Here is a 16111-nt window from a genome sequence, read left to right as displayed (position 1 = left end):
GAAAATAAAGAAATAATTAAAACTACAAATATTTCAGCCGAAAAGGGGACCCAAAAAAAAGGCCAAGCAACAATTTTCCAAGCGGCTTGATGCTTATGCTTTCTAGAACGCTAAAATATGTGTAACAAGAGAAACAAACACGTGCCAAAAACACGCGCAAAACCATTCAGAGGTCATCCAGAGTTAAAAACGAAATTGAAACTCAAAGGAGTTCACATTAGAATAAAACAGTTCAGCGGAAAACTTCGTAATGAATCGGATTAAATCCTAACGTAAGCATTTAGAGCATCCTTTTTCTCGCAAATTCAACACTTCCATAATGGTGTAATTAGAATCAAAAACCAAAAATGAATGTAAAATTTTCAAAATATAAACAACCGCGAAAGAATTTATTTCTGTTCAGGAGTAATAAAACTTCCAAACTGAAACCAAAACGCACTATAAAGGCGGTTGAATTTTTTTCATGCAAGTAAAATAAAAAGAAGTTTTTTCAACTAAAAGTCAGAAGCAACAACAAAGCTTAGAACACACAAAAATTATTTCGTATATGAGGGAAGCAGGCCCCTCTTCAATCCCTCACTCTTCCCGCTAAAGTTTTTTATTGCTTTAAAAAAAACTGCCTTAGGCATCTGACACAAAGCTCTATATACCACTGAGATTAAAAACTTTAGTTTTAAAATCATGAATGAGTTTCAGCTTAGTACATTCATAACCATACCTGTAAAAATAGGTTTGGAGGGAGAAAGCGAAGCACTCCCCTTCCCCCACAAAGAGAGAAAAATGTTTCCTGAAATGTTTTTTATTCCAATTTTGATAGGCCGGCTTTTGGAAAGGGGGAGGTGAGGGATAAATAAACACTATGAAGATAAAGAATAAAGTGCCACCTTATGACTGCCTTCACAATCTGGCACAAAGGATCTCCATTTGGAGATGCATCTCCAAATCCGGTACATTTCTTGAAGCACTAGAGACATCTGAACTTGTCAAACATTCATTTGGTAAATACGTTGAATTTTCCTCTTCTATCTGTTCCTCAAACTCAGTAAAAATTTTTATGGTCCAATTTGAAATCCACTGTTAAAAATAGAATATTGGAAAAAAAAATTGGACAACATGCAACCCAAGAGTTGGACAAACGCAAAATTTTCCAACTAGACACGGATGTAATTATCCAATAGGGGTTATTCTACTTAAATTAGGGTTTACTTTATTACAGATTAAATGGATATTTTTGGCTTAATAAGAATTGATATCTTCAATATTAAATTTGAAGAACTTTTTTCAAATCCTGATAGAGGTTAGGTCCAATCTCGTTGAGCACACTACTGCATGCTTTGACCAAACAAACTTGGTTTTTTATCGTGGGTATTTTACAAACTCAAAATATTTGCCATTAAAAGCTGCCTTTTCTGTGATAAACCCTGCTTATCATTCGCAATTGCACGCTCATAAGATACCAAACAAGAACGCTAAGTCCTCCCAGTCCTCATGAAAATTCAAACCTTGTGGCCAAAACCAGATGCCAAAATTCAAATATTAAAAAGTCCTCCTAGTCCTCATGAAAACTCAAACCTTGTCGCCAAAACCAGATGCCAAAATTCAAATATTAAAAAGGCCTCTTAGTCCTCATGAAAACTCAAACCTTGTGGCCAAGACCCAAATATAAGAAAAGTCCTCCCAGTCCTTATGAAAATTCAAACCTTGTAGTCAAATACAGATGTCAAAATCCAAATATAAAAATGTCATCTTTGTCATCATGAAAATTCAAACCTTGTGGCCCAAACCAGATGCCAAAATTCAAATATTAAAAAGTCCTCCTAGTCCTCATGAAATCTCAAACGTTGTGGCCAAAACCAGATGCCAAAATTCAAATATTAAAAAGTCCTCCTAGTCCTCATTAAAACTCAAACCTTGTGGCCAAAACCCAAATATAAGAAAAGTCCTCCCAGTCCTTATGAAAATTTAAACCTTGTGGCCAAAACCAGATGCCAAAATTCAAATATTAAAAAGTCCTCCTAGTCCTCATGAAAACTCAAACCTTGTCGCCAAAACCAGATGCCAAAATTCAAATATTAAAAAGGCCTCTTAGTCCTCATGAAAACTCAAACCTTGTGGCCAAGACCCAAATATAAGAAAAGTCCTCCCAGTCCTTATGAAAATTCAAACCTTGTAGTCAAATACAGATGTCAAAATCCAAATATAAAAATGTCATCTTTGTCATCATGAAAATTCAAACCTTGTGGCCCAAACCAGATGCCAAAATTCAAATATTAAAAAGTCCTCCTAGTCCTCATGAAATCTCAAACGTTGTGGCCAAAACCAGATGCCAAAATTCAAATATTAAAAAGTCCTCCTAGTCCTCATTAAAACTCAAACCTTGTGGCCAAAACCCAAATATAAGAAAAGTCCTCCCAGTCCTTATGAAAATTTAAACCTTGTGGCCAAAAACCAGATGCCAAAATCCAAATATAAAAATTCCTCCCAGTCCTCTTGAAAATTCAAACCTTGTGGCCAAAACCAGATGCCAAAATTCAAATATTAAAAAGTCCTCCTAGTCCTCATGAAAATTCAAACCTTGTGGCCAAAACCCAAATATAAGAAAAGTCCTCCCAGTCCTTATGAAAATTCAAACCTTGCAAAAACAGATGTCAAAATCCAAATATAAAAATGTCATCCTTGTCATCATGAAAATTCAAACCTTGTGGCCCAAACCAGATGCCAAAATCCAAAAAAAGTCCTACCAGTCCTCATAAAAATTAAAAACTTGTGGCCAAAACCAGACGCCAAAATCCAAATACAAAAAGAGTCCCCCCAGTACTCATGAAAATTAAAACCTTGTGGCCAAAAACAGATGCATAAATCCAAAAAAAGTCCTTGCAGTCCTCATGGAAATTCAAACCCTGCGGCCAAAACCAGATGCCAAAATCCAAATATAAAAAAATCTTTCCAGTCCTCATAAAAATTCAAACCTGGTAGCCAAAACCAGGTGCCAAAATCCAAATATAAAAAAAAGTCCTCCCAGTCCTCATGAAAATTGAAATCTTGTGGTCAAAACCAGATGCCAAAATCCAAATATAAGAAAAAAGTCATCCCAGTCCTCATGAAAATTGAAACCTTGTGGTCAAAACCAGATGCCAAAATCCAAATATAAAAGAAAGTTGAAGCCAAAAATCAGAAGATCTTTAACAAACTAAACAGATTATGCTTTACCTATTGGCGCTGTCATCTAGTGTCCTTTCCATCCACTGGACCGAAGCTGTTTGAAGGGGATTCATCACCAAAGTCATTAGATGGCGAGCTAAACTACAACATCGTTCTGATCTCATAGGATTGCGCTTATAAGGCATAGCTGAAGATCCAATTTGTGATTTCTCAAATGGCTCTTCAATCTCTTTGAAACTGGCAAGCAAGCGGATATCTGTACACAGCTAATTAACAAAATTTAATTAACAGCTTTTTTAGTTTTTTTATAGACAGAAATTGTTGGTAAATTTCCAGAAAAAGATTGTTCTAGAGCAGAAAAAGTAGAACAAATGCCCCTTTGAAATCAAACCAACCACAACTTTGATAGAAAAAAGTTCCCTAGAAAATAATGAACCCATTTTCGAACAGACATTCAGAGTTCAACAAAAGCCTAGTTCAGCATATTAAACCTAACTGGGGTGGGGGGGTGGCATAGCAGTCAACCACTATTCACACTGACTCCTGGTATCAGCCGGGATGCTTAATCAGATCCGTCGGAGTTTAACTGTTTTGTCTTAGCTTCTAGTTTCTAGTGCTTATACCGAATTATTTGTGCTATTTGCTACATTGCAGTTATCTTAGCCCTAAGTTGTAGGTTCTATGTAAGGTAGCGATGGTTCCACATAAAAGAAAAAAGGAAAGTTGCAAAAACAATAAAAGAACAAAAAACAGAAATCATATTAAAATCTGAAAATGGGTCCCAAATGAACCCCTTGGTTCCCAAATGAGCCCGATACCCGACATCTTGCGCGTAGGGATGTTGATGATCTTAGTCCTAAGGACGTCAAGAATAAGTTTGACAGCTGCACTTGAACCCCTGAATTCAGTTTTCAAGCTACTTAGCCAATATCTAAGATTCACATCCGCACGCTAATGCAGAGAAGTCGTCACCATTACAAAGATGGAGTGTGGGTATCAGGGGTTAGATTACAATTTTGTTCCAGAGATTTTTGCGATCTCTTAAAGTACCAGGGACATCAAATAAATATTTTTTTATCCCATGAACTCATGATAGGACTATTCATGCCTGAAGACCTATCAGATCTTAATCAGACTTTATGGGAAATATTCTAACTTTACCAAACATACTTGTAGGAGTGGGGTATAAATAGCCCTTAATCTAGATGAATTGGGTTTTGGATTTCCACAAAATTTAATGGAAAGTAAAAGCAAATTTCCAAATCATTCCCGTTGAGAGGTTAAAAGCTAAACCAGCCTCTAAATGTCAACCCACCTACATATTTTCAAAAGGACAACAGCACAACCACCCTTGACAAGGGGTTGCAGCTACTGTCTTAAGAAAGTCTGGGATCGATTCGACTCTGAAGGGGCTAGAGGTTCCCTTAATCCCGAATACCAAAATATCGGTTAAAAGAGGTTGTCAGATATCAGGCAAAATGGAGTGTCTTCTTATGCAGAATTAACAACTAGCGTTCTTGGTATGAAGTTTCAGAGTCCAGGTCTGAATTTTGGAGAAGAAGGGGGCACTAAAGTCTTGCAATCAGCACATCCACAAGATGGGCGAAATTTCGGATCCGAAGCAAACACAATGAGACGAGCTAGTCGCTGAATATTTCCTTTCTAGGATTTCCCCCTGTAGTCCCCCATGAGGTCAGATGCTCATAAATACCGCCATTAGCCTAAGTATTAGACAGGCTGATGGAATTAAATCAATCCTGGTCAGCAGCAGCAGTTAAGAGTTTCGGGGGTCCGTACTTGACCCAACCTCTGTAACGGGAAGGTTATAGACGGAACATGTCATCTGCATCCATCATATGACTTTATCAGATTTCAAATAAGAGCATTAGGGGTTTACATCTAGGGTTTTATTTAAGTCTTTAGGGGGGAGGTGAGTCGGATCCGATTGCTTATTTAGAATTCAAAGCTCTGAGCACCTGCCACATAAACTATTAGGTCCAACGAGAGTTCATCATTTTTAGTTAAAGGTTAAAATTTATAAACTGACAGTTTTACGGACGGTCCAACACCGTAGAAATTAATTTAGGGGTGTCACACAAGAAAAACTTTGTGAATAAAGGGATTCGTGAAAAAAAAAACAGTCTACAATTTATCTATTTTTTTAGTGCTTCGACAATATGCAATTTATATCGGAAGTCGACTAATTACAAGGCAACTCTGAAATAGAGCCCACGTTTTTACCCACAATACATGGTCAAGACAAGGTCACATGTGTTGCTCCACAGCTGTGACCAGGAGGGTCGCTATTGTTGTAACATTTCACAGGGCCTTATAAGCTAAGGTCTTTCCCTTAAGACACGACCATACTTAATTCGAAAAATCGGCGTTCTGCAAATGCGACCTATGGATTGAATTTCCGTTGCTCCAAAGCTTTACAAGGCCTTTGCGCTAGAAATGAAGATTAGAAGTGACATAGAAACATCATAGAATGCCCACATTACCCAAGTTTTGAACAAATACAAAGGGCTAAAACTTCTTCTGATTAGTGAGCGGTGAATGCAATCTTTTTATTCATTTCTAAATAACTACATCCATTGGAAAAGAGGCAGAGCTTCTCAAGTCCAATAAAGCGCGGTAAAGGATACCAAAAACTAGACCTCCGTTGCCTGTGCAACGGGAAGTGTTGCAGCACTGTGCCCTATTCCTTAGGGCACAGTTGCGGAGCAACATGTGCAACTGTGCCCTACGGGACACAGTTGCGGAGCAACAGTCTCCATTATGTCCTTCAGAGGACATTTTCCTAATGGGGCTTCGATTGTTGTCTTGAAGCATCTTTGATATGGTTTTATTTCGAGCTCCTACTAAACTGAGTTTGGTAAAATGTTCATCTGGTCCACAAATAAACGAGAAAAAAAAATTCTAGCTGGCCCAGAACCGAAGTTACCTCTAGAACGTCGAAACTTCGGAAATTATTTCTAAGAGAACGAAGCAACTTGGTATAAAGAATACTTCACTTCTTCTTGCATAACTTTCATAGCACTACTCGATAAAAATAAAATAGACATCAAAATCGAAAATTTAAGAAAATTTCAAAAAATCGGAACGAGATTGACTTTTTCGGAATTATTTCCGGGAAATCTGTAAGAGCTACGGAATTTCATGCTTCAGTTCTCGAAAACATCAATAAAAGTTCTATATGAGTTCATAATTATTTTATCTCTAAAACGTTTACTTCCGAAACTAGGGCCGTCTTAACTTGACGCCAATTCGAAGTATTATGTTTCGAGACGCACATTTCGGGAATTATTTCCGGGAAATCTGAAAGAGATACGGAAATAACGTCTTATAGTTTTCTGCTTAGCTTTTGATGGTCTAAGCTAGGAAAATATAAAACAAACCAAATTCACCAAAAAATTTAAATTGCCCCGAGGGCATGACAAAACTTCCAAATAGAAAAACCCAAAGAAGGAATTTTATTTCGGAGAAACTATTGTAAGCTCCAGTTGTTAGGAGATCGAGACCTGTCGAACCGCGTTGGAAAAAAAATTCTAGCTGGTCCAGAACAGAAGTTACCTCTAGAACGTCGAAACTTCGGAAATTATTTCTTAGAGAACGAAGCAACTTGGTATATAGAACACTTCACTTCTTCTTGCATACTTTTAATAGCACTACTCGATAAAAATATAAGAAACATCAAAATCGAAAATTTGAGAAAATTCCAAAAAAAATCGGAACGAGATGGACTTTTCCGGAATTATTTCCGGGAAATCTGTAAGAGCTACAGAATTTTGTGCTCCGGTTCTCGAAGAGACAAATGAAAGTTCTACATGAGATCAGCATAACTGTATTTCTATCAAGTTTATTTCCGAAGCTAGGGTCGTCTTAACTTGACGCTAAACATCGAACGCAGAGTTTCTAAGAAAAAAACGGTTTTATTTTTTTTTATGGAAAACTGTTAGAAATTTTAGGAACTTCTCTGGAACTTTTTTACTCTGTTTCACGTTTCCCTTCCCTCTGAAAAATCTCAAATTTTTAACTCTTACCACTTCGGAGCTACAGGTCGCTGATCACGGTGAAAAAAAAAAAAAAAAATAAAATAAACTACGAAAGCAGTAGTGTTGCTCCGCAACACAATTAACCCCTAGATTATTTCACAAATTGTAATTATTATGTTCCTTATATTCTTGCTCATTTCTTCAATGAACGCTATTACACTTAGTGTTAGAAGAAATGAACCAAGTCCAAATTTAATACAAACAAAACACAGGAATGAACTAAATAGACGAAAATAGAAAACACATCAATAAAAGTGATTAAGAAAAAGACAGAATCGAGGAAAAAAAATTAAGGGGCAGTTTTGGTAGTTTTTCCTACATGTGAGCCGTCAAATACAAAAAGGGAACTTGTCCAGCGACAGAAATTGTATGGGAGGACCAAAAAATTAAATTTTTAGAGACATTAAAAATTTCAATTAAATGTTAGTTTACATTAATTAATATATTATAAATATTAATTATTTACTAAATTTTAATTTCTTGTGGGAAACCCATCGAATTTCCTCCTCCAAAATTTCTGAAATTCGAACATCAGTGCTTAGCAATTCATGGAAGATATTTGACTTACTGTTACATGTATCAGCTGCACACCACTTTTGGTAAAAAATTATGCAATGTCTACGCAACAAAAGAGAATGTAGCGGAACCTTTCAAGAATTCCATCATTTATTTTTAAATTTTGAAAAAAAAAATGGGGAAAGTCGGTAAGACAAACATATTTTAATGACTGAAGCTATCCAAAGAACGCTTTCATGTGCTTAATTCTAAAATTTTTGGGCATGTTGACCAACGGTCAACCCCTGATTTGATGCCTTCAGCCGGGAGTCAAATGCGTGGTTGAGGGCAAATTATCCTACACTTCCCGTGTTTTCCCCTAGATTTTTCTAGGTACCCATTTAGAGTTAGGGCGACTCTGGCTGAACTTACAGAGTCACACCACTGACTCACGTGCAATCAAATAACCAGCGACACCAGGACTCAAAACCCGACCCCAGGATTTCAAGTCTAGAGCGATTACCACTCGAGTAAGAGGGCCTATACAGTTAATTAAAGAACAGTACATATAGCTAATTAATAATAAAAAAGAAGGTGCAAGAGGAGCAAAATAAAATCGAAGAGCAAAAAAAAGAAGAGCCAAACAAGATCAAAAGCAAAATACTACAAGAAGAAAAGAAATTATCCGAAAGAAACTCTATTAGGACAGCTGTTTAAAGCTGAAGAATTTAAATAGCAAGATGAAAAATCCATACGGACACGAAAATGCACTTTTATCCACGGTAGTAACTTTGAATATATAGAAAAAAGGAGGTATGTCATTGATAACCACGCAAAAAAGGAATTTCCCCTGTTTTTCATGATAGAGTCTCAAAACCTCCAGTACAGGCGTTATGGTGATTCCAATGATCTGCTTTTCGTTTCTAAAAGTCACCCTTTTTGACGAGTTTCAAGCTCTTTTTGGAACTATTTTATTACCAAGTTTATCCTTAAAAGTTAATTATTTAATAAACTTTTAATCTTAAGACAAATTTATATAATGGTTATCATTCGTAGATCACCTTGGAATTAAAAATTGTTGTCAGTCGATAGTTTCTTTTCATAACGTGTTTTTAAACCTTCAGTTACTATGAGCTGTAGTTTAGTCTTTACTAGGTTGCATCTACCACTGGTAATAGCCGCATTTTAACCAAAGGGCAAATCAAACATCACTTAACTCTTAGCTATGCCCAACTAGCCCTGCCCAATTTTCATTCAACTAACTAACCAATGTCTACTCTATCACGTATTGGCTGCGCTTCATATTCAATTTTTCAGTAACTAGCAAAACAGCAGCCAATTAGAAAGGATAAACTGCAAGGCTGGTGACAAATAAAAAAAAAACTACTTAGAATTGAAAAGTAATATCAATTTTTCCGAATCTCTTTCAGTTTCAGTTAAATTTTTGGTAATTAGCAAAACTGCAACCCATTAGTAAAGGATAAACTGCAAGGCTGATGACAAATAAAAACTACTTGGCAATGATAAGCAATATCGATTTTTCCGAATCTTTTTCAGTTTCAGTTAAATTTTTGGTAATTAGCAAAACTGCAACCCATTAGTAGAGGATAAACTGCAAGGCTGATGACAAATAAAAACTACTTGGCAATGAAAAGCAATATCGATTTTTCCGAATCTCTTTCAGTTTCAGTTAAATTTTTGGTAATTAGCAAAACTGCAACCCATTAGTAAAGGACAAACTGCAAGGCTGATGACAAATAAGAAAACTAGTTGGAATTGAAAGGCTTAGAACTGAATAAATCTACTTGGAATTCTACTTAGAAATCTACTTAGAATTTAATACATAAATTATTTATCCTTAACATAAAATAAAATATTCAATATCCCTACAGACGACTTTCATCTAAGCATTATACCCGAATAATCGATTTTTCCGAATCTCTTTCATTTTTAGTGCCATTAGATGCGCTTTTCATTACTTTTTCTTCTTCTTGTCCGATTACTTGGAGACGCTAAAACATAACCTCCACAGAATTCAAACCCTCTGAGAGCTGGGATTGTACCCCTGGTCCTTAGTGGCAGTTCTGGCCTCTCTTGCACCCAGGGCAAAATCTTGATTACCAACCCCCTCCTGTCTCCCATAAAATTATCGGGACAATTTTAACAAAATTTGCATTTATTAATTAAGAATTTTCGATTTACTAATTAGCTGTTAATTTATTAGCTATTTTCATTTATTAACTGCACCCCCTTCTTTATTAACAAAATTTCAAAATTATTCTAACCATTAGGTTACTTTTTATTATTATTATTTTTTTAATTTGCCCCACTAAGAATTCTGCACCCGACAAGTGCCCACCTGTCCCTCCCTAAAATTACTTGTAATGGCCCCATACTATCAAGCAGAGATCGAACATTCCACTGCACCACCATGAGGCTTTTCAATACCTTCCTCTACTTCTCCTTGTTTGGGTAATTAAAGAGACCCTTTCATATAATCTCATCACCAGAATCAAATTCTGAGCCCTTTGGCGAGTTGCTGCAGCTGAGATCGAACTCTAGGTTTCAATACCCGTGGGCTGCGTAAAATAGTCAATGTAATAGTCCTGTGGTGGTGCAGTGGGTTTGACCTTAGCTTGGTAATACGGGACCCAGAGATCGAATCACGCTGCAGGAATGCACTGCAGGGCCGACGCAGGGACCTTAGTAGTCCAGAAGCGTCGTTAATCCGATACAAAATACATAGTCAATGTAATAATTGACATGTCTCCAAAAACTTTTAAAAACCGGATGTTTGGTCAGACTTTTCTAAACCATACAACTTTCCTGGTTTAAGTGTTTTTATTTGGATTCCCACGTTAAACCAAGGCATCTCAAACAGTAAAGTTACTTAGATTGAATCAGCTTTAAATTAATAATTACAAGCTTTACCTTGTGAAGAGTTGATCCAAGAGACGATAGAGCTGAAATTATATCACAGTCTATTTTTCTGGGATACGTTTGACCAGTCACGGCAAAGGTTTTCTCAAATCCAGCAAGCTCAGCAACTCGCTTATCCAACCTTTTCACCTTCTCATGGTCGCCTGTAAAAATTTAGCTTCAAATATTTATCAATTCGAGAAAAATATTCATTTTAAAGTTTGAAGTAGTACTTCTTAGAGTAATCACCAGGATCCTTTTTCCATTTTAGTACCATTATAAACGTATTCCTATACTTCAGCTGATACGACACGTGATATGGACAAGAGTTCAGTAGAGTACAGTAGAGGCATCTCAAACAATTAAGTTACTTAAATTGACTCAGTTGTAAATTAATAATTAAAAGCTTTACCTTGTGAAGGGTAGAACCAAGAGACGATAGAGCTGAAATTATATCACAGTCTATTTTTCTGGGATACGTTTGACCAGTCACAGCAAAGGTCTACATATGTACAAAGCGAATCTACAAAGCAAAACGATAGAGCTGAAATTATATCACTGTCTGTTTTTCTGGGATATGTTTGACCAGTCACAGCAAAGGTCTACATATGTACAAAGCAAATCTACAAAGCAAAACGATAGAGCTGAAATTATATCACTGTCTGTTTTTCTGGGATATGTTTGACCAGTCACAGCAAAGGTCTACATATGTACAAAGCAAATCTACAAAGCAAAACGATAGAGCTGAAATTATATCACTGTCTGTTTTTCTGGGATATGTTTGACCAGTCACAGCAAAGGTCTACATATGTACAAAGCAAATCTACAAAGCAAAACGATAGAGCTGAAATTATATCACTGTCTGTTTTTCTGGGATACATTTGACCAGTCACAGCAAAGGTCTACATATATACCAAGCAAATCTACAAAGCAAAACGATAGAGCTGAAATTATATCACTGTCTGTTTTTCTGGGATATGTTTGACCAGTCACAGCAAAGGTCTACATATGTACAAAGCAAATCTACAAAGCAAAACGATAGAGCTGAAATTATATCACTGTCTGTTTTTCTGGGATATGTTTGACCAGTCACAGCAAAGGTCTACATATGTACGAAGCATATCTACAAAGCAAATCTATTTATGTAGATTCCATTTTAGTACCGTTATACACATATTTCTATACTTCAGTCGATACGACACGTGCAATGGACAAGAGTTCAGTAGATTTGACTGACATCGAGCTATCAACAAGCAAGAAGAGTGTCACTTCCACTTAACTGCAGTAACTATCTCATTTCTATATTCTCTTTCTTCTTCGAATTGTTATGGGGACACTTGCGCATAAACTCAGTCCCGAAACGAAATACAGGGCAATGTAACAGGTTGCTGCAGCTGAGATTGAACTCTAGGTTCCGTATTACCCATCAGAAACTAATGCCACTGCGCCGCTTCAGAACCCGTTTCTATATCTTCTTCTTCTTCTTTTTTAGATTGTTATGTAGACGCTTTAAGATAACATCATCACCGGAATCAAATTCCAGGCCCATTTCTACGTATGTAGATTCCATGAAGCATTCTTTACAGACAAGCCACTCGAAGTAATAGTTAAAGCAAAACCGAAGAGTAATTTCGAGTTAGGTTCCGTATTACCAAGCAGAGATTAATGCCACTGCGGCGCTTCAGAACCCGTTTCTATATCTTCTTCTTCTTCTTTTTTATGACATAACATCATCACCGAAATCAAATTCCCGGCCCATTTCTACATATGTAGATTCCATGAAGCATTCTATACAAACAAGCCACTAGAAGTAATAGCTGAATAGAAGCAAAGTTGAAGAGAGATTTCGAGTTTGGTTACGCATTACCCAGAAGAGATTAATGCCACTGCGCCGCTTCAGGCTTGTTTCTATATCTTCTTCTTCTTCTTTTTTAGGTTGTTACGGAGACACTTTAACATAACATCATCAACAGAATCAAATTCCAGGCCTATTTTACAAATATGTAGATTCCATGAAGTATTCTATACAGATAATCCACTCGAAGTAATAGTTAAAGCAAAGCTGAAGAGCAATTTCGAGTTTGGTAATAAGGATCATCACCTTAAGGCTCTAATTCAATACGAGTTACGTTTGTAAAATTTCCCCGTTCTAGTATTGCTTAAAATTGTCTACCACTACTGCAGGACATCGCTTTACGGATACCTTTGATATCCGATACAGTTCGTTTCTTTAAATTCAAGAGGGATCAATAATAGCCATGAGCAAAACCTCTTGTCATTTCTATAGTAACAAACAAAGTTTTTCTTGTGTAGTCCGTGCGACGGCACCGCACAAAGTAAATAATATCCTTTTTTGCTTAGCAACAAAATTAAGAGATATAGGTTATTTCAGTGTTTAAGTGCAGGATCAGGAATACAATATTTATGTAAAGTTTAATATCTGACTTTTGTTTATTTATACAAAAGTTTTGAGATTTATTTTAATAAAGCTTTATTTGTTGTTTTTTTTCAGCACATCTACGGTTTAGGCATATTCTGCAGAACTAAGGATATAAAATAAACGTAACACAAAAAAAAACTGTATTTTATCCACGATATTTCACTCTTGATATTAAACTGCTAATGAGAGAGTTTTTACTTGTAATTTTTCCCAAAAAGTATAAGAGTGGGGATTGGTGCCAGTATCAGCAAAAAGAAAAACTATCAATGCCATCTAGCGTTTCGGAACAATTGTTTGTTACTCCAGGGTAATATTAAGAATAATTACTTCAATTAGTGTAATTGGTAAAATTAAGGAAGCAATAAGCGTCACCAAACGAAAAAATGCCAAAAGTCACCAAACACCAGATGGCGTTGATAGTTATTTTTGTCGACGTTAGCGCCAGTTTTCACTCTTATATGTTACCCATTCTCTTTGATTTGTCGGCCAAAATTACAGAAAATAGCTTGATACCAAGAATGGAGTTTTAGAGATGGATTTGGACAGTCAGCTGTAGCAGTTCTAAATATGCACTAGAATATTTTATTTGAGATAAATTAAACAATATCGATTGCTATCTATTTGGTGTTAAGTTGAAAATAAATGAAACTGTGTTTAAAATTTGGTTACAACGTGACCCCCCAAAAAAATAGAAAAGAAAGACGGAAGATAAGAATCAAGGATTAACTGCTGAATGGGCTGAAAGTTGTGCTTTTATTAAAAACAAAAAGCGGTCTTTCTTTGTGCTTTATCTGCAATGAAAGCATGGCCCATAACAAGAAATAAATTTAGAAAGAAATATCACCTCTAAACATAATTCAGTTAGTGAAAAATATAAAGTATCAATTTTATATATAATTAATATATGAATTAAAAATAAAGATATAAAATATAATATTAATATAACAGGTGAAAAATATCGTAGAGGTAAAGTCAACAAAAAAAGGTTTTAAAAAATGTTGTTTTTTAGCAATTGGTTGCATCCTTCAAGAAGAGTAAACCTGGCAAGTTTTTCTGTAAGTAAGTAAATAGCAAAAAGTGGAAAACCCTTCTCAGATGATTGAATATACTGTTTTAGGAAAGAAGCTAAAGAGACATTTAAAGGATTTTTAAACAGGACAGAAATATCCAAAAAAAAATCAAAGAGATGCCAACGTCAGAAGAAAACTATTATAAATAGAGAGAACAAAAATTGGAAGATTAATCGATCAGAAAGTGAAAGATTTAAAATCTGTAAGATTTCGTGCAAAATTTGTTGACGAGTCTGTCAATATTCATGATACAGTCAAAATATCTTTTTTATATGTTATGTTACAGTCCCCAGCCCAAAAGAGTAACTTTTGGGGTTGCTGCTACTTCAAAATCAGACTGTAGAGAAGACATGGCAGATACTGCCACAGTCCGGTTAGAATTGCACGATATTGTACCAACTAAAGTAATGTCAATTTCCAATGATAAAGCAAGGAGTATGGAAGGTTTTAAACCTGTTTTACTGGGTTTAAACTGTTTTAAACCAGGTTTTACAAAAAGTAAGACAGGTTGTCAACATGATTTGTTACTATGAAAGAGCATATTATTCATCAAGTGCTTAGCTACCACTGCATAATACAGTAGGAAGCAGTTGGCACACAATCTGTCCCAGAAGAAATTAAGAAGTTTATGGATTTGGTGATGAAGATGATAAATTTTATCATATCTAAAATATTGGATCATCGCCTATTCAAATTTTGCCGGTTGGAAATGGAAAGTGAATACAGCGGTCTTTTACTGCACTACGAAGTTCGATGGCCATTAAAAAGGATAGTTTCTAAACCGATTTAAACCTTTAAATTAATAAATAAAACAATTTGTTTCTAAGAAAAATGTTAGTTACAGGAAAAACACTGTCAACCATGTTAGAAGTTTACAAGCAAATTCATCCAGCTGAAATGAACGAAGAACACCAGAAACAATTAAACAGCCATCCAAATCAATCTCCTCATTGAAAATATAGAATTCTGTTCTTTTTTAACAGTAGACTTAAAGCTCTTTCTAGGGTTAAGAGACATGCCAAATTCAGACACAGCCCAAAATTGGGTTCCTAATTCAAAACCCCTCCGCGTACACTCCCAAACTGTATGATATTTTATGATGCGCCAACACAACCAAAGTATAATATACAAGATAAACAAAAAAAATTGAATAACGATACAATTACCCCAGTTGAAAATAGCAAATAAAAACAGAAACAAATAAAATTTACACTTTGATTATTATGACGCAACTCGACGCAACGGAGGGAGCTATTGAACAGCTTGAATAGAATGGAGGGATTCCTTTTCAAACAACCGTGCAAAAATTAACAGCCTCCTTGGAATATTTTTTAATAAAAATCAATAGACTTAGAACGTTTGGGATCAAAAACTGGTCTTTTTTAGGTCTTTTAGGTCTTTTTTTTATCTTTTAGGGTCTTATACTGTATATTTTGATTTGGGCATCCTTATACTATTTTTTTAAAACATGCGCTTGTCTCAATCTTGAATGAAAAAAGAATTGTTTAGCTAGGTAAAACAATATGGCATCAGCTTTTTTTCTTGAACATAAACTTGAGTAGGTCTTGGCAAGGACCTGGAACTTGTTTCTAAAAGAAACAAATAAACACATAAGAACTAGAAACCGACAATCACTTTTCAAAGCATTTTATTAATCATCAAAAATTTTACTCAATTTTGAGCACCAATTCACAAAGATCTAGGTGGGAGGCAGGGAATTTTTTCCATTTTTTAAGGAAGATACTAAGGATAAGACATTTTTCAATATCTGGAGAGGGGGGGTATTTCGGTATGTTTTTTGATGTTGTTGTTTTTTTAATTAAGATACAAAAAAGACTGTGTTACAAAATTTAGGAGTGGGGGAGATTTTTTTTAAATAAAGACAAAAAATCCTAAATTTTTAGAATCCTAAATGTTAAGCTAATTATTTTATCAGGTAATGACATACCAGGTAACGCTATATGACATTG

General features: G+C 35.5%; 1 protein-coding gene across 3 annotated transcripts in view; it reads right to left on the bottom strand.

The window, feature by feature from the left end:
- LOC136026165 (adenylosuccinate lyase-like) overlaps nucleotides 1-16111 on the bottom strand; it is a 92791-nt gene that overhangs the window by 55678 nt on the left and 21002 nt on the right. For all 3 annotated transcript variants that reach the window (XM_065702484.1, XM_065702491.1, XM_065702499.1), the window contains exons 6-7: nucleotides 10644-10795; nucleotides 3211-3428 (exon numbers count right to left, since the gene is read on the bottom strand). In XM_065702484.1, coding sequence (XP_065558556.1) covers nucleotides 3211-3428; nucleotides 10644-10795 — 370 coding nt within the window. The remainder of the gene's footprint in view (nucleotides 1-3210; nucleotides 3429-10643; nucleotides 10796-16111) is intronic.

The sequence above is a fragment of the Artemia franciscana genome, chromosome 1, assembly GCF_032884065.1.
Source record: "Artemia franciscana chromosome 1, ASM3288406v1, whole genome shotgun sequence".
Classification (NCBI taxonomy): domain Eukaryota; kingdom Metazoa; phylum Arthropoda; class Branchiopoda; order Anostraca; family Artemiidae; genus Artemia; species Artemia franciscana.
Note: the sequence above shows the minus strand (reverse complement) of the source record. Positions and strands in the feature narration are given on the sequence as shown.